Here is a 27,680-nt window from a genome sequence, read left to right as displayed (position 1 = left end):
TAGGGACTACCAAACCAATAATGTGCTGAACTGGATGATGGGTACTCCACCTGTTCCAGGTGGATGTTTTTGTAGATGACTGTCTGATTCCACTCTGGGTTCAAGCTCTTCTGGGCATGTTTAGACCTTCTCTTGTTCTCAGCGCTGCAAACAGGTCACAAACCACAAGGGGTCACTCCACAGCCCAACACAAGGACCAAAACATCAAACGACTGCGGGTTACAGTTAGACTATTTTGAACTCGCACACCTCACAAAAATGTTCTCTGTGAAAAATGAGATGCACAAAGCACAATGCAGTATACTGTAGATCTGCAATAACCACAGGTCCATACTTCATTTACAGCGATGATTAAAAGCTATGAAAAACACATGTAGAAAAATCATCTTATGGTTGATGAAACTACTTTTTTTGTTTAGCCATCCATAGATGTTGTGGAGCAGCTGAGTGGAGTGCTGATGGACGTTCAGGAGAGGATCACATACCTGGCATTTTGCACAACCATGACCTGACTGTGGAGATCCAGCATGCAGCAAAAACAGAAAACAATCCGTAAGGCATGGGGAGTGCGCTGAGATGTGTGAGCGTGTGTGTGTGCACAAATGTGTGTGTGCATGCATGTGTGTGAGAGAGAACGAACGAAAGAGAAACTGACTGAGATGGATAAACTCATGCGAAGGCTGGCTTTTACACTTCTGTTTGAGGATATGCGAGTGTATGTGTGTGTGTGTGTGTGTATGTGTGTGTGTATGTATGTATGTGTGTGTGTGTATGTATGTATGTGTGTGTGTGTGTGTGTATGTGTGTGTGTATGTGTGTGTGCGTGTGTGTGTGTGTGCGTGCGTGCGTGTATGTGCATGCGTGTGTGTGTGTGTGTGTGTGTATGTGTGTGTGTGTGTGTATGTGTGTGTGTGTGTGTGTGTGGGGGCGTGCACTGGTGATTATGCAGGAGTCCATGCGTACATGCCTATAGGGAGCACAGCAATAGCGTTGTCATATTCTGCAAGATATGTACAGGTACTATGGTCAAATGAAAACTGGTAATGGTCCTAACACAACGCACACATATACACACCAACAAGCACACAAATGCACCCAAGACAGAGGAAATATTAAATTTAACATAAACCAACCAGACATATTGATTTCCCTATAATCTAGCTCACCCATCACACACACGCTCACCCTGCCGCACACACACACAAACCAGAAGTACACAGCCAGGATTGGTTAGATTATAACATAAGATCGAGGCTTTTAAAGGCTTCCGTTGTCAATCATAATTGAAAACAAGAGCCCTTTTATCTCACTGTCACAAAGCATCACTCAGCAGCCCAGCTGGTAAGGCCTTTGCAATAGCAGATCTACGAAAACAGATGACACTCATATACACTGATCCATCGCCGTTAAATACAGTAAGTTACTATTACTCAGCCTTCAAAGACCAGGTGGTGTTCTGCCCCTGCACTTTACCTACCCTCTACCGGGCAACAGGTAGACCTTCACAAATGGGTCAGAGTAGCCATTGTTGTCACGAGGTGCCAGGTTCCGTGCTTGGAGAACATGAACGATGAGGTTCCCCAACTGCTTGTCATAATTGATTTGAAGCTGCGAATGCAGGGGAGAAGAGCTCGGAGTGAGATGCAATGCCCCGTCTGGAGCACCTCCCCACGTTTCCACAGCTGAGGAGCCATGTGAGGGTGACACCAATATGATTGAAGTATTTATATTACAGCAAGTAAACAGTGAGGGACAGAAACGGATGTTTACCTGGATCTCACCAGTGATTGGGTGCGGCTGGGTTTTTGCAGCCTCCAAGGTCTATTGAAAAGACATGTATAAATATATATATGTATATGCATATAAGACTTATGTATATATGTAGACATTGGCAGTAGGTATGTTTTTATGAATGTAAAACCTGTTGATTTTTCTTGGGCTCCCTATGGATATCTTCTCTGCTCCCAGTTGATGAGGAGGGTCTGTTTTTGTGCACTGTGGGTGTAAGGCATGTCTGAGTCGCGGCGGTCTGTGGGTGTGTGTCTGCGCGACTGGGCACCTTGCTGTGGCGTTTCTTGGTGATGGAGGGCGAGCCGGGCTGCCCGGGGCTGGCCACGGCGGTGGAGGTGCCCGACGCGGAGGCCTTGTCCGGCGGCATCAGGGAGGCGGAGGAGGAGCTCGGCCCCTGCTGCTGAGACACCTTCTGCAGCTCCGCCGCCAGCTGCTTGGGGTCCACGCCAGGCGAGCGCGGGACCCGCTCTGCACGCAGCGAGAGAGCGCAAGGTCAAACGACAGAAGCGTCTGTTTCACTCTCCCTTCTTTTAATGAGGTAAGCCGCTCGAGTGTGCGATCTCGGAGGGTTGACCTTAGCGGTAGTGAAGGCGCTCTCCGGCAAGACCGTAAATGTAGTTTTAACGGGAGTGCCATTTTGAATTATTGACATACAGATGCGTGAATGCTTTTGCTACCCAACCATGTAAAACTCTTTCGGAACATATCAGTTAAATTCTCAGTAGCTGCTGAGGATAGGTCTTGTATACCTGCTTTGGTATGATCATGAAGGTCCAGGTGGGAGCCCTCGGAGTCTGAGAGCATGTTCAGATCCCTGACACAAAAATCAGAGAGAAATAGAGTGAGGACACCAAACGTAGTCATTTAAGCACCAGTAAAGTAACAAATGTGAATCCATATTAAAGATGAGGCCGATACTTACAGTCTGACACATATTTCCGCCTCTCCACACTGGTGACCGACCAATCCCTGAACTTCCTCGTATGTCTTACTTGACAGGGGAATACCATTCCATTCCAGGACCTGCATTCCTGGACACACACACACACACACAGACTCACATCATAAATACAATCGCAAAGAAGATCTTTTTGAGAATTCATGCCCTACCCTTTCACAAACCATAAACACCACATCACCCCCACGAGAAGAAGCCTCAGGAACAAATGCCCCCCCGACACTCCAGACGGAAAGTAGGTCAGCAGCACAGCATAACCAGAGTGTAGTTCACGCCACAGCAGACACGAGCGCAGACCGAGGCTCGCTGTCGGAGCACTTACACACATGAACGCGAGCCTTCAGGTAGGCCAGGTAGGCCCTCTTTCTGTACCGTGGTGCTTCCACCTTCTTGGGGATGGTTGGGGTCCCTGCAGATTCAGTGCACGACTCGATTACACGTCAGACACTTAACATGTGCAGCCACTCAAAGGCGTTGGCGCTGAATAAAAGAATCTCAATAGACCGTTCACACTTCTCGGATCCTTCACACTGCCCTGTTCTGCTTGGACCACACGCGTAACATCGAGCAACAGCACGGCGGTATCCATGCCGACCGCACATGCATCCGACACCTGCGCACGGAGCTGAAACGTTGGATAGCTTGTGGTCATGCGCTCTCCTTGTTTCAGGCGTATCGTGGTGGATTGCGGTATGGAGAAGACGTGAACTTGAGCTGACAGGAGGCAGACGTTATGGCAAAAGTTAGATTTGATCCTTGTCCTCTTCGCTTTCATAAAACATGAAGGGGGCACGAAGGAGCAGAAATTAGACGGGCGGACGTGGCAGGAAGTGGGAAAATTAACCTTTGAAATTGAAGATACAGGACACAGACAGAAATAGGTCAGATAAAAAGGACCAAAGAAAAACAAAAGTAATATGACCAGTAGTGGCAAAGCTCTGGACCCCCCACCGCCCCCACAGCCCAGCTGTGTCCAGGCCTCATAAATAAGCTGGATCAGAGACAGTGCCAGCGCCGTCTGCTCCGTCAACTCGGCCCTTTGTGAATTATGACCTGCGGGATGCAGCACAATAGGAGGAGGCCAAGCAGGCATAATTTAGAGAGCCCCCATGTCTGGAGAAAGGCCCTGCATTAGTGTTCCCTGTCAGCCGCATCTGTGGTCGATACAGCCTGCAAAATTCACGATGGTCAAAGTGACTCCCAACAGCTAATTCCAGGGTCTGTGACAGCCAAGACCTATAAAGGCTGAAAATCATCATTTCACTCCTGACAACATTGAAAGGTTGTGATACTGTACTTCCTGGTTAAGTACAGTTGACAACATAAATACAGATGGGCAAAACAGATGTAATGTCTTTCTATGAACTATGAAAGACATTAAACAGCAACAGAAGTTTAAAGAATCTCTGATTCCTACATGTAAGAGACTACTGTCATGAAGATGCACAAGCTATCTATCACATTGCAACATGCACAGTTTGAAGAGATTTTCTGTACTGACATTTGTAGCACTATTTATTCCTGTCTTTCTGACTATCTTTCCACTTCTTCACATCACGAATGAGTCATGCCTGCTGTGTGGAGGAGTAGATGCAGATAAGAGTCTGTTCATATCCTTTCTCCTCACTCAAATGTGACGTCAATGTATGTCAGATGTCATAAGCCTGGCCTTTCCACAAGACCTGAGAGCTTGTAAGGACTCACAAAAGTCATTAAACATAGTGATCAATTAAACAAACTAAGAGTGCTTGACAGGAAACATGTTTATTAAAGCCTTTTACCTTCTACGATCTTTCCAGTCTGTTCTACTGCCCCTCCAGGTAAGACCTTTGCCACGTAGGCACCGATCTCTGCGTCGCTTCCTGGGACCTCTTTACCACCAACAACCCGGATACCCAGGCCATTCCCTGCAGGCCAAACCCATATCACAAACATGTTCAACTGAAGGTTCATCTCTTTTTGCAAATCACCTTAAGTGGATTTACTAACTAGATGAATAAAAATATAGCCATTACTAACCAAATGTATACTGTTTTGTCATACCGTATTTCAGCCACAAGGAACTGCTATTGGTCTGGTCATACACCACACCATTGTAGATGTTAGATGGGTGTATACAAATCTTAATTGTGTTGCATGATGAGGGACAGATTATCTAGTCACAGTGTGGCACAGCTTCTGTTTCTAGACTTGGGGTTTGTTTGTTCACCGGTTCCTTATTATGAGGATAATCCGACATGGATTACACACCGTTTTTGGGCTTTGATGATTGACAAAAGTGGAGGTGCCAATTGACTAACATGTAATGAAATGTCTGCTCTTTTTTGTGCCTGCCCTATAAGCTAATGTTAGCACAGCCACACCGACGCTCTATGAGCTAACGCTAGCACAGTCAGAATCACGCTCTATGAGCTAATGCCAGCACAGTCACACTGATGCTCTATGAACTTATGCTAGCACAGTCACACTGATGCTCTATAAGATAACGCTGTACACACACTGATGCTCAATGGGCTAACGCTAGCACAGTTACAATAATGCTCTAGCTATAAGCTAATGCTAACACTGCCACACTGATGTTCTGTGAGCTAATTCTGTGCAGCCACATGACAGAGGAACTCAAATGTGCATCTGTTGACAGTCATCCTGGTAACATGGCATAATTACAGGCAGCAAGAAAATGCTGGAAGCAAACTAGGGACAAACTTCCTCATTAGCCAGCCAGCCTTTTAAAGAATCAGGGCAAAATATTCCTAAAATGTTAAATCATCTATCCTGAGGTCTCTTTTCACATTTCACTGAGCATTTTCCACATTTTTGGAGAAATGTCATTCCATCATCTGGATTGTTACATGGAGGGGCTTATGGGCCAGTGCATACCTGATACACTGCGGTCTTTAGGGTCCCTCTGCAATTTCACTCTCACATAAGGAAATGGGTAGTGCTGGGTCTTTGTCTGTGGTGTATCACAAAAACACACAAAGCCATGTACAGACACACACCAAAAAACTATAATGTGTATACTGTACCACATTAGAATGACAGAAACAGCACAGAAAAACATGACTACATGTCTTACTCCAACATAGATGCTTGATAAAGCTGATAACACAAAACCTCTACTGTAGGCTACGTATTCTTATGAATAATTTACCTGTCTCATGTCCAGGGCCTGGCCATCATCCCGTGGCTTGTCAAACCAGTCAGTCTCTTCCTGGCACAGGTGGTAGGCTTCGGGAAAATTACATCAGAGTCAAACGTTTAAAAATATGTTCACCCACCAAGTGGCTTATGAAACGCTAGCAGTTCCCTTCAGACATAAAGGTTGGTTTTAAACACCAGACAGATGCAGTGTAAAGAAGCCCTAGTTTTATCCTGTAATTGCAAACATGCAGAGGAGGGATAACACTGGAGAGGAACATTCATAAAGGAGACGTCACCATAGCATGCAAACTCCCAAAGAGCAATCCAATGGATTCCTTTGGTTGAGCTGTTATGTCAGTATGTCTTTAAATCACCCCTCCTTATTAAGACTACCCTTTGGTTTTAGAAATTCAAATGGAGGAGTCGGGAACAGAAACAGACCAAAGCAGGAGATAAAGCAGTACTGGAGTGAAAGATGGCAGAGTCTCACTAAGTAGGTGAGGAGAGGTTTGGAGAAACTTGTGGAAGGCTGAAAACCAATGCAGGACTTTTCCAGTGTTTTCCATGATGCAGTCAACCAATGAAACTTACTGTTATGAGAATCTTTCAGTTAGATTTTATATTTTAAGGCTGTACATATTAAACATATTGTACTTCATCATAGAGCTAATAACTTAATGTGTTAATCATAGAGCTAATAACTTGATGTGTAGCACAATATATGGACACCAACCTGATACATTAAAACTCTGACATTCAACTGTGGCATGACATGGAGCAAAATGAATATTTATGTATTTATATTTAAATAAATTCCATAATTTTTATTACATTTTATGTACCTAGCAAAATAGCCAATTTAACACATATTTACCAAATGAAGAAAGCGTTAACAAGCACGTGAATTAGAACTTTCATTAGATTTGAGATCTAAATGTATGAATGATGCAACAATGCCTTTTTGGTTTTTAAATTGTGCCATTTTTGGACAGTAAAACATGGTTTAGATTTACAGAAATAGGAGCATGAAATTGAAACGTGCAAACATAATGTATGCACGCAAAGAATGAAATATTCTATGGTTGCATTGTTCAATAGTAATGTGTGCATTTGTCATACTCCCCACAAAATGTTGTTATGGAGATGAATTTGCTGTCGACCATGGACTGGTAGACAGGTGGTCATGGTGTAGTGAGTGGGTGGTACTTGGTGAGAGAGGGAGGGGTAAGTGGTGGGTGTTAAGGGTAGGGGTAAGTGGTGGGTGTTAAGGGTAAGGGTGGTTTGGTGGGTGTTGGGGGGAGTGGTAGGGGAGCTGGAAGCTAGAGTGATTATACTCTACCGTCTGTGACATTCTCATGTGTGTTTCCTTGATCGTCTCGGTTCAGACCCACCAGGGAGTCACTTAGTGCTGTAACCAAGGCAAATGCATTTACTTCCAGATGGAGCATATGATGTGTTCATCATATGGTATTACATGTATGGGGACCATAGAATTTTTTTTGTTATAAAATGAGTGTTGTTAAATGGGGCTATAGGTTTGGCTTGGAACAACAGGAAAATTTATTTTACAGGTAATGAAATTATTGGTGTATTAGATTGTGGGTACCAAGTATAGTAGAACATACAGAGTAGTACAACTTCAAGACTTAATTTGTGCATATAACGTTCATTCACACCCACACACACACACACACACACACACATACTATGAAATGGGCAATTATTCAGAACACAAATCTAAATAAACAGAGCATTTTCTCTTCGAAAGTAGTTAAATTAGTCATGCAGCAGTATGCAGACAGCCATGCAAGAAAGAAAAAAAATGTTTATTCACAAACAAACAAAATGAATGTTCGTTTTTATAGAAACACCAAACATACATGCAAATAATGAGCAAGATTTCAATAATAAAAAATACATAATAAGTGCATCACAAATCATTGAGAGAGGAAAAATAATGTTTGGAGGTGTTAAATATCGACAGACTTTAACCCAAATTCTCTCCATATATATAGTATATCTGGGAATATATCAGCAAAGAGATAAAACAAATAGAATTAAGTAAATTAAGTAAATAAATTAATTAAGTAAAACAAATAGAATTAAGAACAATGTAATAAAACTTGTCAAGCTACTGACATGTATTTGGTCCTCTCAAAGTTACATAAAGGATGCCTTATTTTGTATTTTCATCAAAGGTTAATTAAAATGCATAGAAGCATGCTGTATAAGTAGGAATGTGGTACAAAACAGATAGCAAGTAAAGAAATATACAAAGAATACAAAGCATTTACATTTATAACCATACAAATAGATTAACAAAACATAAACACACAGGTATAAAGAGACTTTTTGAGTTTGATATGACATTAATTCACATTCCAGTATTTCAACACAGAGCAGAGAGAGCTCGAACATTGAGATACATCCATTCAATGAAAAGTTTTACAGAAACACATGAAAAACTTTCAAGAAGCAAAATACCAGCCAGTTGCCAAAGAAAGAGTAAAGAAATCAGGTGAGAACTGGTGCCTGAGAAGGACACTCTAAGAAGATAGAAATTACCTTCACTGTCAGACATTGTGCCCTGCAGGTCATCCATGAGGGCATAACCACGCCCCCGGGCAGGGTCCTCTCTAAGATGCTGCTGCTGCGGGTCCTGAAGGGAGAGGCATGACCCAAACTGGTCCCGGGAGTCGGCGGATATAGGCGGGAGCGGACCTGCAGATGCCCGTGCCATACCCATCGGCTGACCCACCGGACTCAGTGGACTCTCTTCCTCAGAGTTCTGTGCCACAATAGGGATTCGGCCCCGTCCACCTTGGCCAATAGGCAGGCTGGTAGGCTTTGTCCTACCCGATGGTGTCTGATAGGCTGAAGTCTCTGAGGAAGGGTCACCCTCTCCTTTAAGCCTCAAAGACGTGCTGGAGGTGTCTCTTTTGATGGAGAGGTCCAGACCATACATAGAGGTAGGTCTAGAAGAAGGTCGGGATCGGCTTCCACTAGGATAAACCGAGTCCTCTCCCAGGGATGATCTCATACCTGTGTTTAAGTTTAGCGAGCCAGCTAAATTTGCCCCTAGTGTAGAACCGAGGTACTTCTGCTGTTCTGCGATGTTCTTACGAAGCCCAAAGGTGATCTCATCCTGCAGTAATCTGCTCGACCTTGGTGAAGCACTACTCGATCCCAAGTAGCTGCTATAGTCCGTCTCTAAGCCCCTACTGTCTGGGATGGAGGAATATTTTCCAATGCTGCTGGTGCTTTTGTGTTTCTGGTAAAGCATAGATGCTGGAAGCTGCTTAGCTGCCTGCTTCTCCAGTGTTAATCTACTTATGCTGTACTTCTCTGTCTTCGGGTAGGCCCTATAGCCTCCACTGGTTACAGCAGTATTAGAGGTGTAATGATGTGAAAGGCTAGCCAGCTGCTCTAAGCTTTCTGTGCCCCCTGTGCTCCTCCTAAACTCTTGCTTCAGTTGTTGCTTCAGGAGCTTCAGCTCGTACGGTTCTTCCATTGGGTCCTCATCATCTTGGGTCTTTCCATAGGAATGGAGCCTGGAAGATGTTCCAAGGTAATCTGTTCCCACATCTGCAGCTGTGCGTCTCAGTAGGCGCTCTGCTTTGGCCAGCTCCCTCTCGGCAATCCCATAAGTTGTGGATGCAAGGCCAGTTGTGCTTTTGGCAATGTCGGCTGCATCCTCTAAGAGCAGGTAACTTCTGGGTGTCTGGTGATGTTGATCCAAGTCAGCATAGAAAGAGTCTGCTGACACATTGGACACTGGACTTTCTGCCATACTGCCTCCACGGTCTTCCAGACTATGTAGATCAAGATGATTTCCATACTTCCCCCCCAGATACGATGAGGTGTCATAATTGGTGGACACTTTGGTGGCATCTAGTTCAGACAGAAGGGCAGCTTGTTGCCTGGCTTTCTGCTGCAGTAACAGCATCTGGTGGTAGCTTTGCTGTTGTGAGGCAGTCAGAGAGGGCACAGAAGAGTAGACTGACTGAGACTGGTAGGGCTGTTGAGACTCGTACAGGGACTGCTGGTATTGTGGGTATTGGTACTGGGAGTACTTGCCATACTCATGTTTGGTCTGTGGTGGAACAAACTCATCTAATTCTGACAGTGGAGCAGTGCGTGGTCTCTCAAGACCATGTCCACCCACCACTTCCTCTCCGCTTCCACCTCTCCTTGTTTCACGGATGTTGTTCACTTCGCTATCAGACATGTAGTCACGATCCTCTGCAACACTTTGGAGATACGCCCTTTCCCTTTTCTCTCTTTCTTTAAGTAAGGCATCTTTCCTCCTGTTAATGCCCATCTCCAGATATCGCAGCTTTGCATCAATCTCTTTCTCTTCTTCGTCCAACTCAGCCTGCTTTTTGCGAAGTTTAGAGGATTCTCGTTCTACAAGGTCAAGTTCACGATCAATGTCCTGCAAGATTTTGGCCCTTGCCATGTTCGAGCTTCGGCAGAGACGGCGGCGAGCAGAGGCAGTACTGTATGCCGCTTGGCTAGTGTTGGCAGCCTCCTCTTCTGAAGGGGGGTTAGGAAGGGTCCTCTTCACTTTCTTTTGTGTACCTGAGGGAGTGCCACCTGAGGGAGATCCTTTACCCTGACAGGGAAAAAAGAAATGCAGTACAAATGTAATTACACTATGTTAACACGTCAACTAAACAAATTGATTTACAATGACACCTATTTTAATTATTTTTGCCATTATTATTACTTAAAGGGGATATGTGTTTCTTGATGCCCACTGAAGTGGAAAACATATTTTTAAGCCCTAATTAATATTTTAATTTGATTTAATTATTAAGCATTTTCTCAAACTCGACAGAGTATTCAGTCACTTACCACTATATCTGTGTATACAACTAATACTTTTTGGAGTGATTTATTTTTTTGTTGGAATGAACTTAAAAGTGGAGGCTGTACCTTTCATGTGTTTCTTTTGTATTGCAAAATATTGTTTATTCTTTTTGACAAAATGAACATATTGATCGTTTTTTAGTTGCAAAGTTTTGTGATGTTCTTACGAAGCCCAAAGGTGATCTCATCCTGTGGTGATCTGCTTGATCATGGTGAAGCACTGGATCCCAAGGAGCTGCTATAGTCTGGTTTTAAGTTCCTACTGTCCTGGATGGAAGAGCATTTTCCAGTTCTGGTGTTTATGTGTTTATGGTTAATAACAGATGCCAAAAATTGTTTCACTGCCTGCATGTCCAGGATTAATCTACTTATGCTGCATTTCTCTGGGCCTGTGGCTTCCACTCGTTATATTTGTTTTAGGTGTGTAATGATGTGTGAGGCCAGCCTACTGCTCTAAGCTCTCAGTGCCTCCTGTGCTCGTCCTACACTCTTGCATCAGTTGTTGTTTTAGGAGCTCATACGGTTCATCCATTAGGTCCTCATCATCTTGGGTCTTTCCATAGGAATGAAGCCTCGTGGATCTGCCAAGGTAATCTGTGCTTACACTAGATCTTAAAACTTACTGTTTAACTTTACTTAGGTTTATTGGATACCTTTAATTAAGAGGGTAAATACATAAGTATAAATCCTTAAAGGTTATGCCTTTTTCTGTATTTCTTCTGCCTTGTAATGTATTATCTGTCATTGTTTATACAATTATAATACATTATTTTAATTTAAAAGCTAGAACACCAACATTAAAGCCAGCTCAGATAAGAACAAAGATACTTAGCTTAGATACTTATCTGTATTAATGATAAACTCTGCATACATGGTGAAACTGCATACACTATAAAACTTTGGAAAACTCCACATACATTTTAAAGCTATGGCTTGAGTGTTAATAATAATAATAATAATAATAATAATAATAATAATAATAAATGTATTGTTGTGATGCCTTTGAAAAGCTATGCAATAAGATAGCAAACAAGTAACTGAAAAGAAACAACAAACTGTGAGAACTATGAGCTATTTAAACAATGATGCAATAAATTTAAAGACAAAGAAAAATAATACATTTATTAAAGAATGACACAATGATATTATGTACAAAATCACACTGATTAACACAAAAAATATTGCCATGATAAGGAAACGGGTACAAAATAAAGACACAACATACCAAAACATTTATTTGCACATGAAAGGTCAAATGTTTAATATTAAAGATGAAACAAAATGTGTACTCACAGAGTAACCCTCAGAATACTGGAAATTGGTTGCTGTTCTCTCCTCTGCAGTTGGACTCATGGGTTTGGGGTCAGACATTGACCTCTGAATGACTTTGGGTGCCCTGGGACTACCAGGAGGGACTCTGGATTGGTCTGCAGCATGTATTTTCTGTGGGCTGGTGTCCCCAAGAGATTTTTCATAGGACACAAATTCAAGAGATTTACTAGGGGACATACAAGGAGAAATTGGTGAATAGAGGACTTTGGGGGATTTGGGAGGAGCTGGATCAACCTTAAGAGTGGATGTGTCTGCTTGTAGAGTGTGGTTTATCTCTAATGGGGTAGGGCGTATCTTAGTTCTGTCAGAGTCAGGATAATCAACCCTAGTGTCCAGTTGTACAGTGTGTCCTCTAAGCGTTCCTGAGGAATCTGTTTGTACAGAAATTTCTGTAAGAGCCTGCACTGAAACTCCACCTTTCTCACTTGTGTTGTATTTACAAACTCGTGGCCTACTACGTCTACCTCGAGCAGGACCCTCCCACTCATCCTGGTCTTCATCATCCGTCTGCACACAGCTGTCTACGCTTCTCTTGGCACTTTTCTTTTTCCTGCCTGCAGAGTAGGTGCTGTCTGTATTGTCCTCTTCATCAGTTTGACAACCACTGTCCATCTTTCTGTCTGTCCCCATCACAAGAACTTGTGGCTGCTCATAGGTCTCATCTGGATACATTTGGCTGTATTTCTGATCCTCCAGTTGCTGTCTGAGCTGCTCTTGGAGCCTCTGAATCTGCTCCAGCTGCTCCTGTTGCTGAGCATATGTTTCTTTTTGCATCATGAGGTGCGCTTGCCGTTCTTCTTCCTGCTGGCACAGGAGTTGCTGCTTCATAGCCTGTAGCTCCTCAAGCTCCTTCTGTACTATGAGTTGGTCCTGCTCCCGGAAGCGCTGGATCTCTTGCCTCTCCCATTCAAGCTCTTCGGCAAGACGCTGCTGTTTAATCTTCTCTAGCTCCAGACGCTCACGCTCCATCTGATACTGCTCATCACCTGGAACCATGGGCGAGGACAGTGCCTCCAGTGAAGCTGCAATTGCCTCTAATGAGGCATCTGTGTAGTCCAGTGTCGCTACTGTGGTTATTGTAGGAAGTGCTTCTGAGACACCTGTTGAAAATAGGTTCTCGGAGAGACCTGTTTCCAGGTTCAAGGGCACGATGCATTGATCGGCTGTTGTATTCACATCAATGATGGATAGGTAACTCTGTGATCTAGTGAGAGGCTGATTTTGCATGTCTGACAGTGATGGCATTGTTTCACTAGTATGCATGCCTGAGAGAGTGTTGTATGTTGTACTGAAGATAGATCCAGGTTGGGTAGTTATAGCATATGTAGAAGGAACTGGTGCTGCTACAGAGGAGTAAACCACACCGTTTGAAGATCTCAGGACACTAGAAACTCCAAAGTGAGTTCCAACAGCAGATGTTATTCTGGCCTGGGAGTAATGTGGGACTGCTGTAGCTTTGCTTGAGTAGTCCACAGCTTCACCTGTTAAAAGTTCATAATGTAAATAATAAGCTTTGTCTATAAAACCACTAGTAAATACGCCAAGAAAACCATGCTGTGTTTAAATAATGTCATGCAAAAGGAACTTTTCGCCAATTTATTGGAAGTGGAAAACATAAATGAGATTAAATGGCATGCAGAGCCATGCACCCTCTTACAAAAATAAAAGAAAATGAAAAATACAAATATGCATAACCACTCCATATAAAAGACACAATGCACATAATGCATTTAAAAAGCACAAAAAGTGTTAGATGGGAACAAGCATAGGGAACTCAAAATGACACCTGTGAGAAAGATCTGTAATATTGCACTGACCTGCCACTGCACATTGTGTCCTGTGCAGACCAGAGGTTAGGTCTACAGCACCCTCCATTGCCCCGTTGTAATCATAACTATTCTTACTCTTGTAAAGGAAGAGACTGGCCTCAGCCAAATTTGTGTCAGACATTGAGGGCTTGATTCCACCAAGTCCTCTCATGCCATAGGGAGAGCGATCATACTGGTAGTGATCATCTCTATAGCCAAAGCGGTCCTCTGGCAATGGAGCTGAGGGCTGCTGAGTTGTGGCACAGCTACCTGCAAATGGAAGCTTATAGACTACATCGCAACAGACTGCTCGTCTTCCTGCTGTTAGGTCTACTGGTTTACCCTCGTCTTCAGTCATCACTGCTGTAACAGCATCTGAAGTGAACCCATTTAAAGAGACCATGGTTTGAACAGGCTTTACAGTGGTGAGGTCAACTGCACCACATACATGAGTTTCTGGTCGAGGTGAAATTGTACTTATGCCATTCCTTGCAATTGTGGGAGCTAGTGTCACAGGAACAGGGTGAGTTTTACCCCCAGTTGTGGAAAGATTGATTGGCTTTTCTGGTTGAGAACCAACTGGATGGTAAATAATTTGGGAAACAGGTTCAAAGGATTTAGCTGTTGCAAGTGAGAAAGGTATTGAGGTAGCTTGGGAAAGATCATTGTTTCTGTAGGCCATAGTGTCTGTACAATTGAGGATGGTTATGTCGTCAGTTACAACAGGTACTGAAGAAGTATCGACGCTCAGGTTCATTACAGATGACTGAATAGCACTGTGCTGCCGCCCACTCGCACCAGCAAGGAAACAATGCTGTCGTGACTCAGAGGATGACAGATCCATACCTTTCGCAACAGTTTCTGGATCCAGTTTTGGAGTTCGTAGATCAACAACCTCACCAGAATGACAGGGAACCGCAATATGTTCTTGTACTGGTTGTGATTTCAGGTGTTCATGGACACTTCTCCCAGTGGGAGATGGTGGTGGTGGTCTTTCTTGCACAACTGAAACTGTTGTTCTTTGAACTACCTGGACACCAATATTTGGAATGACTACTTGCCCAGGACCAGAAATTTCTGGGTTGCCTATGGTTTCTGTAACGTGCGTGAATGCTAATGGTACCCTAGGTGACGTGGGGCCAAAACTTATTAGGGCTTGGGTTGTCACACCATCTACTGGTGAACCAGGCTGGGATGGCAGAGTAATTACTACATAAGTGTCATGTAAAGATTTGCCAAACCTTGGCGATGTGGGGGACCTAATGGGTGATGTTGCCCCTGACTTACTCTCAGCTGAATGACTCAGATTCAGAGCTCCATGTATAGTGCCTGGGAGAATGTTTGGTCTTGTTGGAGCATAAGAAGAAGGTGGCTGGGGGCTTGACATGGGCTTTGGAGCTATGGGTGGTTTTACAGTCTCTCCCAATCTGTGACTGAATGTCAGGCCTGCAGGTATTGAGGATGGCTTTGGAGGCACAGGAGGAGGAATGTGGGGTTTGTATAATAGAGCTACAGGCTGTCTAATCTGTGTACAGGGGGCTGTTGCTGGCATTCCAATAGGAACAGCCCTTTGGGGAACATGAGGTGGAATTGATTTGGGATAAACAACAGGCTTGGGTAGAGTAGGAGGTGGTAGAGGTGGGGGAGCAGGAATTTCTGCTGTTTCCTGAGCTCTGCGTGCAACTATTGGTTTAGGAGGGACAGGGGGGGCGGCTGATACAATACTAGGTACTGTTGGAGTGTACTGTGGTACAGTAGGTAAGGGTGACACTGGAACGGAAGGTCTAGAAGTTACACTAGGAACTGAAGTAGGAGAATCATCTACGTGATTAAAGTCTGAAGATTTTGTCAAGTCAACAACATCAGAAGTAGAACCGGCAACAGCAGCAGGCATTTCCTTTGCCTCAGCCACTGGGGTATGTGTTGATGTTGATGCAGTGCCCTGTTTTTGACTTAAAATGCTCTCCTCTCCAGATTCCTCTTCACCTGAGGAACACTGTGTCACTGTAAGATCTGGTATAACAGGTCGAACCCTTTCTTGAGGAGCATTCTCTATTTTGGTTTTAGAAGTTTCTTTAATTTCTTGTTCTGTGCTATTAAGTTCAGGAGTTGATTGGGTTGGGCTTGTACCCGGCGTAAGAACAGTTTTTTGTTTTTTCATAAGTTCTTCATAAGCTTCTTCCGCATTCAATAATGGTTTTCCATCCTTGCCAAACTGTCCAGAGTTGGTTGTGCTGATGGTATCTACTTTTGAGTCATTTGGGGGAGGCTTTATATCTGGTTTGGGGATTTCATCCATGGTGTGATCCTCTTTCAGATCTTGCACTTTCTTGGTCTGCATTGTCTCTTCATTGACTTCATGAGTAGAGTTGAGTGTTTCTGCCTCTTGTTCATTTCTTTCTGTGTTTGGAGATTTTGCCCTCAGTATTATTTCTTCATAAGCTTCATCTGCTGTTTTTAAAGGTTGTTTTTCCTTTATTTCTTTGGATTGACTATCAGCATTTTGCTCATCTGTTGGAGAACTTAAAGACACTGACGTTGGCAACTGATACCCTTCTTGCATAGCAGCAATCTTCTCTGGAAGAATTTCAAATCCTTCTGGTTCAGATTCCATGCTTGGGGAGAAATCTGAGCAGGAGGATCTTCGGAATTCCTCCATCTCTGCTTCTTGCCGTAGCTCCTCTGTTGGAGAGGCATCTTCAATTGGTGAGAGATTGCTTGGTGGAGTTTTTGGCCGCTCCCTCCTTCTCTGAGCTCGTATCTCCTCTTTATCTTTCTTAGATTTTTTTCCAGAGGTCTTTTGTTTCTCTTGTTCTTTCAAGAGTTCTTCCTCCTCACGCAGCTCCTCTTCTTCAGATGAATCTTCAATTGTGGGCAGCATCTGGCCTGGCTGCCTGTGCTTAGCTTTTCTGTGCTGTTTGCCCTCACCACTGGACCGAATATGGCTTGGGCTGCTGCTATCACTGTCTTCATCAAGAGAAGACAGCGAAGTTGGAGATGTCCCTGGAGTAAAGCTAGAAGCATGCAAGCTCGAGGAGCCTTCACCTCTGGATCGGTCATCAGGGGAATCTGTAAGGCTCTCTGGTTCACCATCATCTGAAGTTGGCTTAACAGTAGCCACACTGTTGAGTTCAATTGTTTTGAAATGGCGGATACCAGTCCCATTTTCTGCCACAGATATTTCACCTTCTTTTTTAGGCTCCTTCTGCTCACTGGACGGTGATTTAGCCTCATCAACACTCATCTCCATAATCTGCTTACGAATTGACTCTTCATCTGCAATGCCTGGGCTCTCCCTGTCTACCTTCTTTTGAGGAGAAGACTCTCCCTCACTGCTGTTCTCTAAAATCTCTCCTTTATGATCTGCTGAGACGTCTAGCTTCTCATGTTTGCTCTGCTCTGTGGGGATTTCTGGAGACTCTAGAAGGCTGCCGGTGTTCACAGTCTCACTTTGTTTTTCATCTTTAGGAGGTGTTGTCTGAGCCTCAAGTATTGGAAGTACAGTATTCTCCAACTTAGCGATATCTGAAGGGCTGGAGGGACTGCATGCTTGATTGGCTTCATCTTGGCCACCGGGTTGCTTCAGGAGATCACTTTCCATTTTCTGAAAAACAAAAAAATCTGAATGTCAAAATAAGCCCAATATATAAAGAAGGTAAACTGTGTATCCTAGCCAGAGGCGGTCTTTGCATAGAGGCATTGCTAGGCAACTTCTTTGGGCCCCTCCCACTGCAGCCCACTGTAGGGGCCCCCTGACTAGCTAAATAATTTCTCGCAAATTAATGTTGATGGGCCCCCTAGATAAATTTGCCTTGAGCCCCCAAATTACTAAGTCCGCCACTGATCCTAGCAGTAGCATTTCTCTAAAAAGTTCTTTAAAAATTATTCAAAGTTTCTTCTCTAAAAGTTCTTGGTCCAGTATATTCAGTACATCTACATGCTACATATACAATAACCTCTATCAACTCATCAAATTATTTAGGTGTAATCAAATACTTTGGCCCATCTTCCTTTGTCCTTTGAATGTCTGGACATTGTACTTCCACAAAACATATGCTTTTTTTCTTGTCTACTATCTCCAGGCTGTGGAGGAGGAGGTTCTTCTACATCATCTGAGGTACAGGGTACACTTTCAGTAATAGATTTGGTGTCAGGATTTTGTTTAGACATGACTGAGTAAAGCCTCACCTCCTGTTCCTCACTAACCATTTCATTTTACTCTAAGGGGCACAGGAGCAGAAGAATATATCTTTTGGGCAAGTTGCGCAAGGTGTGTACAATATACAATTGTAAAGCTGCTTTGTGACAACATGTGTTGTAAAAAGTGCTTTATAAATAATAATTTTGACTTGACTAGTGGTAGCCCCTCATAATTAGCATCATTAATAAATTATTTGTAATAAACTCTGCTCTGATATTTGCTTTACCTGGTTTACTTTTGGCAAACACTTGAATCCCTATATCTTTAGAGGTTTTTTGCCTGCAAACTGTGATGTGTATGACATATTTAAATACATTTTCCAGAGATTGATGCTTTTTAATTAAAAGCATTGGCTTCACATAGAAATGTACCAACTTCTGCTTTTGTGGGGTTTGTGGTATAGATTCTTTTGTGTCTTTTTGTGTCTTTTACCAAAAATAGCAACTGCTTCCTTAGGAGGATTGCTAGCAACATTCTTTAATACTGACAACGATGTGCTTTAAAGTGATCGCCCCTATTTTCAGTCTTATGATGTGTGTTATTTGAGGTGAGGCTTGCTTTGAAATGTAATGTTTTGTTGTTTAAGTTCAGCCTTTATCAGGTTAGCTGGGGATGCAGGGGTTGATACGAGAGTTTTAGCAGGAAGTGTGCTTGCTGTGCTATCTACACATTGTAGTGTTGACTTTTGCTCTACTTAAAAAATTTCTGTTGACTGTTGTTGTTTCACCATTCCTGAACTTGTGCTTGCGATAATTATTTTGTTTATTCTTTTATTATTCCACACTTCAGCTAGAGGCGAATCAACTGAATACTTCTGAGAACGAGACCATTTTCTATTATTGTGTGTACTATAGACTCTTGTCTTGTAAGGAACATATTCAAAACCTTTGACCTCTGACTCTATGTTGAGGCAAAACCATTTATAACCTCCGTTGTGCCACTACCTGCCTGACCAAAACGTTTTTTTTCTGGCACAACATCTATCTCCCTTTCTCCCACTTTAATTGGAGTGGCAATTGTATCTGCTACAGATATATCTTTATCATCTGATATATTTCCTGTATTGCATTGCATGTGATCAGATGAAGCTGGTTTAACAATACATTCCTGTTCTGAAAACTGAGGTGGTGAAACCCCCCCTCTGTGCCTTGATCAAGTTGCCTTCTGCTCAGTTTCACTGATAACAGGATTTGAGTTTTATTTTGTGCAGTTATTACCTCTGTGGATGGCTTAATGTGTTAATTGTATTATTCACAGCCTGTCTTGGTTAATCTCAGCCTTGTTATCCAATGGCAGGAACTCACTGGGGTTCTCAACCAATGTTACAACTTGATTCTGTTCTTGCTAATTTTTTTCTCCCTCTTGCTCATGGGAATGTTCCAGTTTGGTCTGCATCTGCCTCTTTAACATCTGCTGTATTATTTTGGTTACTATTAAGGGGAGGGGTGGCAGCTTTGACTGTTTGCTCAGATGGGGCTGATATGCCCTCTGTGTTTCCTGGTGTGGTATCAAGTGTTTGCCGCTCACCATTGCTCAGGAATTACCTGTGTGCTCTCCAGCACTGCATGTTCCCCACCCTGTTGCACTGCAGCTGACTCTGCTACAGGCACGACATCATCCGTGGCAGCTGGAGCCTGACTTACGCTTGGTGGTGTGGGTGTATTGGCGGTGGGAGCAGGTGATGCTTGGGTGGAGGAGGCAGCTGGATCTGGGGAAGGTGGAGGGGTAGGTTCAGATTTAGCTGGCAGCTTTGGAGATGGTGGGGGGGTAGGTTCAGATTTTGCTGGTAGCTTTGGAGATGGTGGTGGGGTAGGTTCAGATTTTGCTGGTAGCTTTGGGGAAGGTGGCAGTGGTGTATCCAATTTTCCAGAGAGAGTTCTTTGTGTCTGGCAGTTCAGGCATAGCCATTCGTTCTGCAAGGCAGTAAACAAATATATTAGCATGGGTGCAACACAGAACGTCTTTGGAACATGCAGCATAATTCACATGTATGCAGTGAATTAACAGACAGATTTAGATGGTTATTGTCCTTTTGCAGCTACAGTATTAGTGAGAATATGATGATTGTGACTTTCTTGTTTGTGACTCTCTTGTGTTATACCCGATGAACATGGTATATTGAATAAACCACACTAAACAAAATTATGTACATTTTGATTTCATGCCATTTACATTATGCAGGTTTGTGCAAGGAGAGTCCAGAATAACCCATTCTATTTCTGGGGAGATAGTTACATGTAACTTAAGAGATAGTTCATTATTCATGGTAATAGGACAAGTCGTCAGAAAAGCTCAGGTTAGCTGCAGGTGTGCCACAACAAACCATTTTGTTTGTTTGTGTTTATGACTGTGTGCACATTTGCAGATTCTGTCAGTTGTGCTGAGTGTATAACCATGAGCATCAGACAAATTCCACAAGGCCCTATAAAGTCCTACCCTGAAACCTTCTCAGGTATCTGATAAATCACTGTGACTGACTTTCATCACCATTATCACATACGACTTAGTTGTTGCTGTGTTCAGGATGAGAACAGGATGTGAAGATCATTGGCCCCGAATTGTAAAGACGAGGACAGTATAGATGAGCAGTTTAGACACAGACCTACACAGAGACTCCATACATATTTCAGATTACAGATTCGCACAACCATAACAAAAAAGGTCTATCATATGGTAAGGTCTAATACATTTGAAGTACTTTACTCATCTCTGAGAATTGGGAATTTAAACCATGTTGCGGTATGAAGGAAAAAAATATATACAGAAAGGACCATTTAAAATAGCTGGCCTGTGCATTCAGATTACAGATTCAGATTACAGATTCGCACCACCATAACAAAAGAGGTCTATCACATGGTAAGGTCTAATACGTTTGAAGTACTTTACTCATCTTTGAGAATTGGGAATTTAAACCGTGTTGCAGTATGAAGGAAGAAAAAAAGATACAGAAAGGACCATTTAAAATAGCTGGCCTGCGCCTTCGTTCACATGACTAGCACTTCAGAAATTCTGCATCTTTAAACTATCAGGGTGGATGATAATAGGCATCTGATTGTTCTGGTGGGATTGTCCAGCAGAATTAACTAAATGCCTGTATTTAGAGCCAATTAAAGCTCTCACTAAACAGAGCACAGTGAACAACAGCAGAGCTGCTCCCTTCATGTTGACTATACAGTGCAGGATTTTTGCAGTTTGATTTAATATTTAGTCCAGATGGTTACAAGCATCCTGAGTCACAGTCCTTTCAGCAGTAGCTTAATTAAGACACACCTACAGCAAAAACATTGCTTGCACTCATTGAAAAAAAGCAGTGTAAATGCTGGAACTATATTTGAAGTGTCTTGTGCAATATATCGCCATGGCACACAACCTCAGAGAGTGCTAAACCCAAAGATAAACATTATATACTCAGAACTGAATGAGAATGGCCCAAAGATAGCAGTCATACCACCAGACTGCTCTCATTTCAAATGCTGACATAAATCCTGAGGGTTTGCTCTCTCACATTAGAGTGCTGAAGCTTGACGCATTACACTCAGCATGTCTGCGATTCACTACTGGTTTAACAGAAGGTCTTAACCTAAATGAAGCAGTCCTGTGTGTCCCAATGGTTTAAGAGAGCAAGCAGACCAGAAACTGGTGTGTATTACAGCCAAGTAAGAAAGGAACTACGAGAGACACCACACCTCAAACACAGATCATGTACGAATGAAGCACAGTTTAAAAATAAAGAAATTTGATTATTATAAGATCACAGCTTCAACTTCAGATATAAAATATTGTGTGTCATACTGTTGAAGCAGATGAGAGAAATTAAGAAAGTATAGGCTGGAATATCCCCCTCCTCCGTGTGCAGTTCCAGACGCTGCCCTTTAAAGGTACCTTTACTAATAAAACCATTACTGAATATTTTCACTGTGTTCTCTTTTTCTTGCAGTTTTAAGCAGTTTTATTGCATTGCTGTACAAAATAATTATGTTCTTTATTACCCTCATCTGCACTTTACACCCAAGTTAACATCTAAGATTGGTGAGTGGTAATTTCTGTTGTAGCTTGGACACAAAAAGTAAAGCCAGCCTGCATTCTTCTCCTACTCACAAAATTCATCAGTTCTGAGGCAATCAGGCTGTGTGGAGAATGACATTTTGTTATCAGATCTTACTAAGGAAGAGACAAAGCTGGATCTGAATGAAATTGCATCTGTTTGACTCAGGTCACTGGCAATGATTATGAAACATCAATAGTCGTTTTGTTCAGTCGCTGCCCAAATAAAAATCAAACAGAATAGTGTGATATGGCCAAGGTCCTTCAGAGTCCCACAATGCAATGGTTTTTTATGCTCTCTCATGTGATCTATTAAATCAAATGGGCCGAGAGGAAGATAATCATAACTGATGTGAAGTAATTGACTTTGTCTTTGTGATTTGTGATTGCGCCTGAAAACCACATTTGTCTTCTCCATTGCAGATTCTGTCAAATGTGCTGAGCGTATGACCGTGAGCATCAGACAAACCTTTATAGAACATTCCACAAGGGCCTATAAAATCATATCCTGGAGCCTTCATGTGTCTGATAAACCATTGTGACTGACTTTCATCACCGATGCCCAGCAATCATTATCACAGATCACTATTTTGTTGCTGTGGAAGGTCCACCTCATCTAAGCTTGTTTAAGTTCTACTGAGTCACATGTCTAGCACCACTCATCTCTGTTCAGGATGAGAACAGAATGTGAAGATCATTGGCCCCAAATTGCAAAGACGAGGACAGTATAGATGAGCAATTTAGACACAGACCTACACAGAGACGACACATATTTCAGACTTCACATTCGTACCACCATAACAAAAGAGATTCATCACATAGTAAAGTCTAATACGTTTGAAGTACTTATCTTTGAAATTTGGGAATTTAAACCATGCTTCGGTATTAAGGGAGAAAAAAATACAGAAACAACTTTTAAATAGCTGGGCAGTGCTTTACTTCACATGACTAGCAGGTGGCAAATTGAAAGGGTCTCTAATATCACAAAAGGAAGATATTCAGCAGTGCTGTGCACGCGCTCTTTGGCTCTTAGACAAACACGAAGGATGCAATCAAAGCACAGAGGAAGCATTGCTAATTAATATATCCGGAAGATAGCATAAATATAAAACCTCAAAATAATGACTCTCTCTCTCTCTATCTATCCACCCCCCCCTTCCCCGACAAATATCATATAACTTAGGACAGAGGGGAGTTTTCATTTTGTCTATTTTGATGTGAGTTGAATTCAACAGCCGATTAGGAAATAAGTGCTTAGAAAAAAACATCCACAACTCCTGATGAAAAGCGTCGGAGAGGCTAAAACAGGGAGGAGCGTGCTTTCTCATCTGTGAAGGTGAAGAAGCTAAAACTTGTGATTAAGTGCTGAGGAACAAAATATGCTAACAACATGAAAGACAAGAAAATGTCACTGTCAATCTAGTGTACAGTTTCCTACATGGTATTTTGAGCTAGTTGAAAGGACTGAAGTGGGAGGGTGTGTTCACTCCCAGAGAGAGCTTCCTGTCAATAGAAGAAACAGGAATGTGTGTATGTGTGTGTATATATGTGTGTGTGTGTGTGTGTGCGCGAGTGTGTGTGTGTATGTGTGTGTATGTGTGTGTGTGTGTGTGTGTGTGTGCGCGAGTGTGTGTGTGTGTGTGTGTGTATGTGTGTGTATATATGTGTGTGTGTGTGCGTGAGTGTGCACGAGTGTGTATGTGTGTGTGTGTGTGTGTGTGTTCGCGTGTGAATTCTGGCAATAAACGTGGGAAATGAAGCTAAATTTACTCATAGCTCTGGCACTCTGACTGGTTTCTATTCGTCAATGCACCCTGTGGTGCTATTCACTGAGGAGTGCCATGGCTAACTCTGATATAGTGGATTACATATTACTGTATATCTATGCATCACCACCCACGTCATTAAAAACACCTTTCTTGCACTTACAATGGTCACTGCTCACTGTTTGCAATCTAACAGCTCACTTTATATGCATACAACTACATCCCAGTACTTCTACATCCTGATCCTCACTGATTAGCTTCTGAATACAGGACTCCTGCTGGTATGGGAGTGTCATGGCAGGTGGCCTCAGAAAGGCTGGATCGTCCCCAATACTCGAGTCATGTCCACTTTGGCAGATTGCTCCAGTGCTCTTCCTGTCATGGCCCTCCTTCTCATTCCATCGTTACTATGGTCACCTATTTCCCTCTACTTCCTAGGCCCACTCTGTCCCTCGCTTCTCATCTCCTCTCTCACATCTCTCTTCCTCTCCTCATTATCAAGACTGCAGTAGGTCTCTAGGAGGCAACATCTTCATGATCTCCAGGTGATCGCGTGTGTGTGTGTGTGGTGTGTGTGTGTGTGTGTGTGTGTGTGTGTGTGTGTGTGTGTGTGTGTGTGTGTGTGTGTGTGTGTGTGTGTGTGTGCATTTGGGCTACTTGTCTAGCTACAAGTCTGACAACTCTCTACATTTTGAGTCTCAGTGGGCTTGAGCCAGTACAGAAGAGAGCTCAGACTTATTTAAGGACCCAAAGTGGAACAGTTTGGTAAACTGTTTGGATTTCCACAATTCACAAAAACAAAGAATTCCAAGCAAACATAAAAAGAGCCTAACAGAGACACATATAATGTACATTTTGAGCACAATTGTAACAAACTAGGGATAATCACTTGCCTTTAGACACAGCTGAACATACCTCCTTCTGTCTTACTGTCTCATTGTCACTGTCTCATCTCTCTCTCTCTCTCTCTCTCTCTCTCTCTCTGTCACGCACACACACACACACACACACACACACACACACACACACACACACACACACACACCTAAAACGTGATAGGCTGACACATGTTGGACAGGAGTCCGCCCAGCCTGAGAGAGAGGCTTTTGAAAATAAACTCAACACACACATACACACATATCCATCGTGTACACGTGGAAATAAAAGTCCGGTGACATAAAGACGCCCAGTATCCCAGAATGCCTTGCAGTCATGCATGGCCCTGCCTTCCCTTTTCTGTTGTCATTCTGGCTATTTTTGCATCTCTATGACTGGCAGGCAAAATGCAATTACATGAAGGTAACAGCTAACATACAGGTGGATGCAGGCATGTTTCAAATGTATGTAGCATATTTAAGTCTTACATTGGAAATCCTCAGATGTACATGATCTAAGACTTACAGACAGGAGTACCATCATATTACTGTAAGTAAACACAGACAGAGAGGCAGAAATGAAGCTTCTAAAGGTAAGCACAGAACAGACAGAGCAAGAGAGTAAACATCACGTGATCAAACAGACAGGTGGACAGATATCCATGGTGATGGAGATCACACATACACGTAAACACACACACACACACAAACACACATGTGTACAGATTACATAAAACGTAACTAGACTGTAGCTATGGGAACAGAGCTCACAGACGCAGACAGGCAGAGCGGAGTGACTGATGGCTGAGCAGCTCAAGAAACAAAGTCCAGCCAAATGGCAAAAAACAGACAAACGTACCGACAGTGAAACACCCACAATACTCATTCTTCCAGGGGACAGAAAAACCAGACCCTCTGCTTTCACACTGAAGCGTTTTCTGCCATCTCTCCCATTGATGCCAGTATTTCTTGTGGATCTGTAATGGGTGAGGAGTCATACCATGGTGGCCAGCTCACAGCCGTACGAAATCAGCCGGAGGAAATCAGTCTGCCACTGTGGAGACAGTGGTGAGTTATATAAGAAGCTCAATGGGAGGTCAGGCAGAACAAGTGGCCCAGAGAAGCAGAGGTGGGGTCAGAGGGGCGACTAGCTCAGGTGCTGTGCCACTGGGCAAGGAGTGGGCTGGTGTTGGTAGGTGAAGACGTGGTTATAACAGCGGAGGACCCGGACACGATGGATTCTCAAAGAGCGCAGGAAGACAAACAAGGAAGCAAGACGCAGGCGTCGGGCCGAATGGACGTAAAATAAAGCTGTGAACAGATGAATGTAGACTGGGTATGTTTTGGGAGAAGGTGGGAGGGCATCGGAGGAGGGGTAACACATCAGGGGGTTTGGCTCCTGAGTCAAAGCCAGTAGCAGCAGATGGCCAACTGGGAAAAAAAAAACATGCCCATGAAAAGGGACCTAAAGCCCGGTCCAGCTCACTGCAGGACAACCGTGACACCATCAACACTCCGATGCATGCAAACGTCACACCCAATGACAGCCCACTTAAGAGTAAATAGCTTCATTGGTCAAAGGGTGGTGCTTGCCCCTCTGATTGGTTCAGCTCCTTACAACACCGACATATCTAGCTGGGTCTACATATGGCGGCAAGGAGGAGACAATAAGAACTTGTCCACGATAAGAGTGGACAGTCATAAAATAATAATTCTAACCAGGCTGGACCTTTAGTTGTTTGAGCAGTAGTGCAAACAGGGTGGTTGCATCAGCTGGGAAGGTAAGTACTGTCAACTTAAGATTGACAGATACAATGCACCTCTCAGCTCTGATGTATTCTCCTGTTATGTAATGATTGTCTCAGTAGTGCAACATAATTGTTTGCTAGAGGGGACATGGCAGTGTTGCTATGCACTGTCACCATGGAGTAGAGATGTTCTACTTCCATTTCAACAGCAGAAGTAGTGAAGGCATGCATTTTGCACACGCTCCCTTCAGAAAGGGGTGGGGCACTAAAAAGGGTCTGAAGCGGCCATTAGGCTGCTCAGCCTTGTGGCACAGCCTGCTCAGCTAAGGGAGTGTCTCAAAACATTCAGCTCAGGGAACAACCAGTTGAAAACAGCAAGGACTATGTTTGAATAAAAATGTGGAATTTACTCATATGAAATATTTATATTAATTTGAGAAAAAATCCTAGAGTGTGTTGTGTCTGACCTATTTCAGATGTGATAATATGCATAAACACAGAGTGAAAAGTGTAAGACAAGCACCGTAAGGCATTGCAGTCACATTAATAAGTGAAAACCCCACAGGAAAGAATGAGTGTTGCCTCTGGAGAGATAGATGGGAGAGAAAGAAAGATAGAGAAAGAGAGAGCAGGAGAAAATAAATATTGCCGTCACAGTATGAAACAAATATGGACAGATTAGGAATATTATTTCAGTCCAACATTACATCTCAATTTGAGTTCTTGCTGCCCTCTGTTAGCAAGGGCACACCATTTATGCAAAACACACATAGGACCATACATGTACACGAACACACACACACACACACACACACACGCACACACACACACTCACGCACACGCACACATACACACATACACACTCTATTTAGCAATATGCATACAGCAAAAACACAGGAATGAAAAAAAATTCAGACCGTTCTATTTTTGTGCAAGAATTGAAATGCACTTGCAGGTTTAAATCTTATTACACCATATTTCAGAGGGATAACCTAACAATAGTGATATGCCTACAGCGATGCTTCTTAACCCAGTTCTCAGGGGCACCCAGCCAGTCCACATTTTTCATCCACTTGCCAACACATGTGAAACAAGTAACTGGGAGCACTCAAGTGTCTTTATAGCTGAAATAGAACAAAAA

The 27,680-nt window shown here is 43.1% G+C and overlaps 1 protein-coding gene across 11 annotated transcripts in view; it reads right to left on the bottom strand.

Moving 5' to 3' along the window:
- pcloa (piccolo presynaptic cytomatrix protein a) overlaps positions 1-27,680 on the bottom strand; it is a 51,201-nt gene that overhangs the window by 8,373 nt on the left and 15,148 nt on the right. For 7 of the 11 annotated variants that reach the window (XM_077005110.1, XM_077005101.1, XM_077005103.1 and 4 more), the window contains exons 4-18: positions 19,651-20,019; positions 13,915-17,509; positions 12,059-13,578; positions 8,459-10,508; positions 7,233-7,301; positions 5,904-5,980; positions 5,630-5,705; positions 4,531-4,656; positions 2,714-2,822; positions 2,541-2,605; positions 1,922-2,259; positions 1,771-1,821; positions 1,478-1,608; positions 486-512; positions 51-144 (exon numbers count right to left, since the gene is read on the bottom strand). In XM_077005110.1, coding sequence (XP_076861225.1) covers positions 51-144; positions 486-512; positions 1,478-1,608; positions 1,771-1,821; positions 1,922-2,259; positions 2,541-2,605; positions 2,714-2,822; positions 4,531-4,656; positions 5,630-5,705; positions 5,904-5,980; positions 7,233-7,301; positions 8,459-10,508; positions 12,059-13,578; positions 13,915-17,509; positions 19,651-20,019 — 8,697 coding nt within the window. Of the gene's footprint in view, positions 1-50; positions 145-485; positions 1,609-1,770; positions 1,822-1,921; positions 2,260-2,540; positions 2,606-2,713; positions 2,823-4,530; positions 4,657-5,629; positions 5,706-5,903; positions 5,981-7,232; positions 7,302-8,458; positions 10,509-12,058; positions 13,579-13,914; positions 17,510-19,650; positions 20,020-27,680 lie in introns of those variants that run through there. The other 4 variants (XM_077005106.1, XM_077005107.1, XM_077005104.1 and 1 more) reach the window with 3 other exon arrangements.

The sequence above is a fragment of the Brachyhypopomus gauderio genome, chromosome 5, assembly GCF_052324685.1.
Source record: "Brachyhypopomus gauderio isolate BG-103 chromosome 5, BGAUD_0.2, whole genome shotgun sequence".
NCBI classification, from domain to species: domain Eukaryota; kingdom Metazoa; phylum Chordata; class Actinopteri; order Gymnotiformes; family Hypopomidae; genus Brachyhypopomus; species Brachyhypopomus gauderio.
This window is presented reverse-complemented; position numbering and strand designations above follow the sequence as displayed.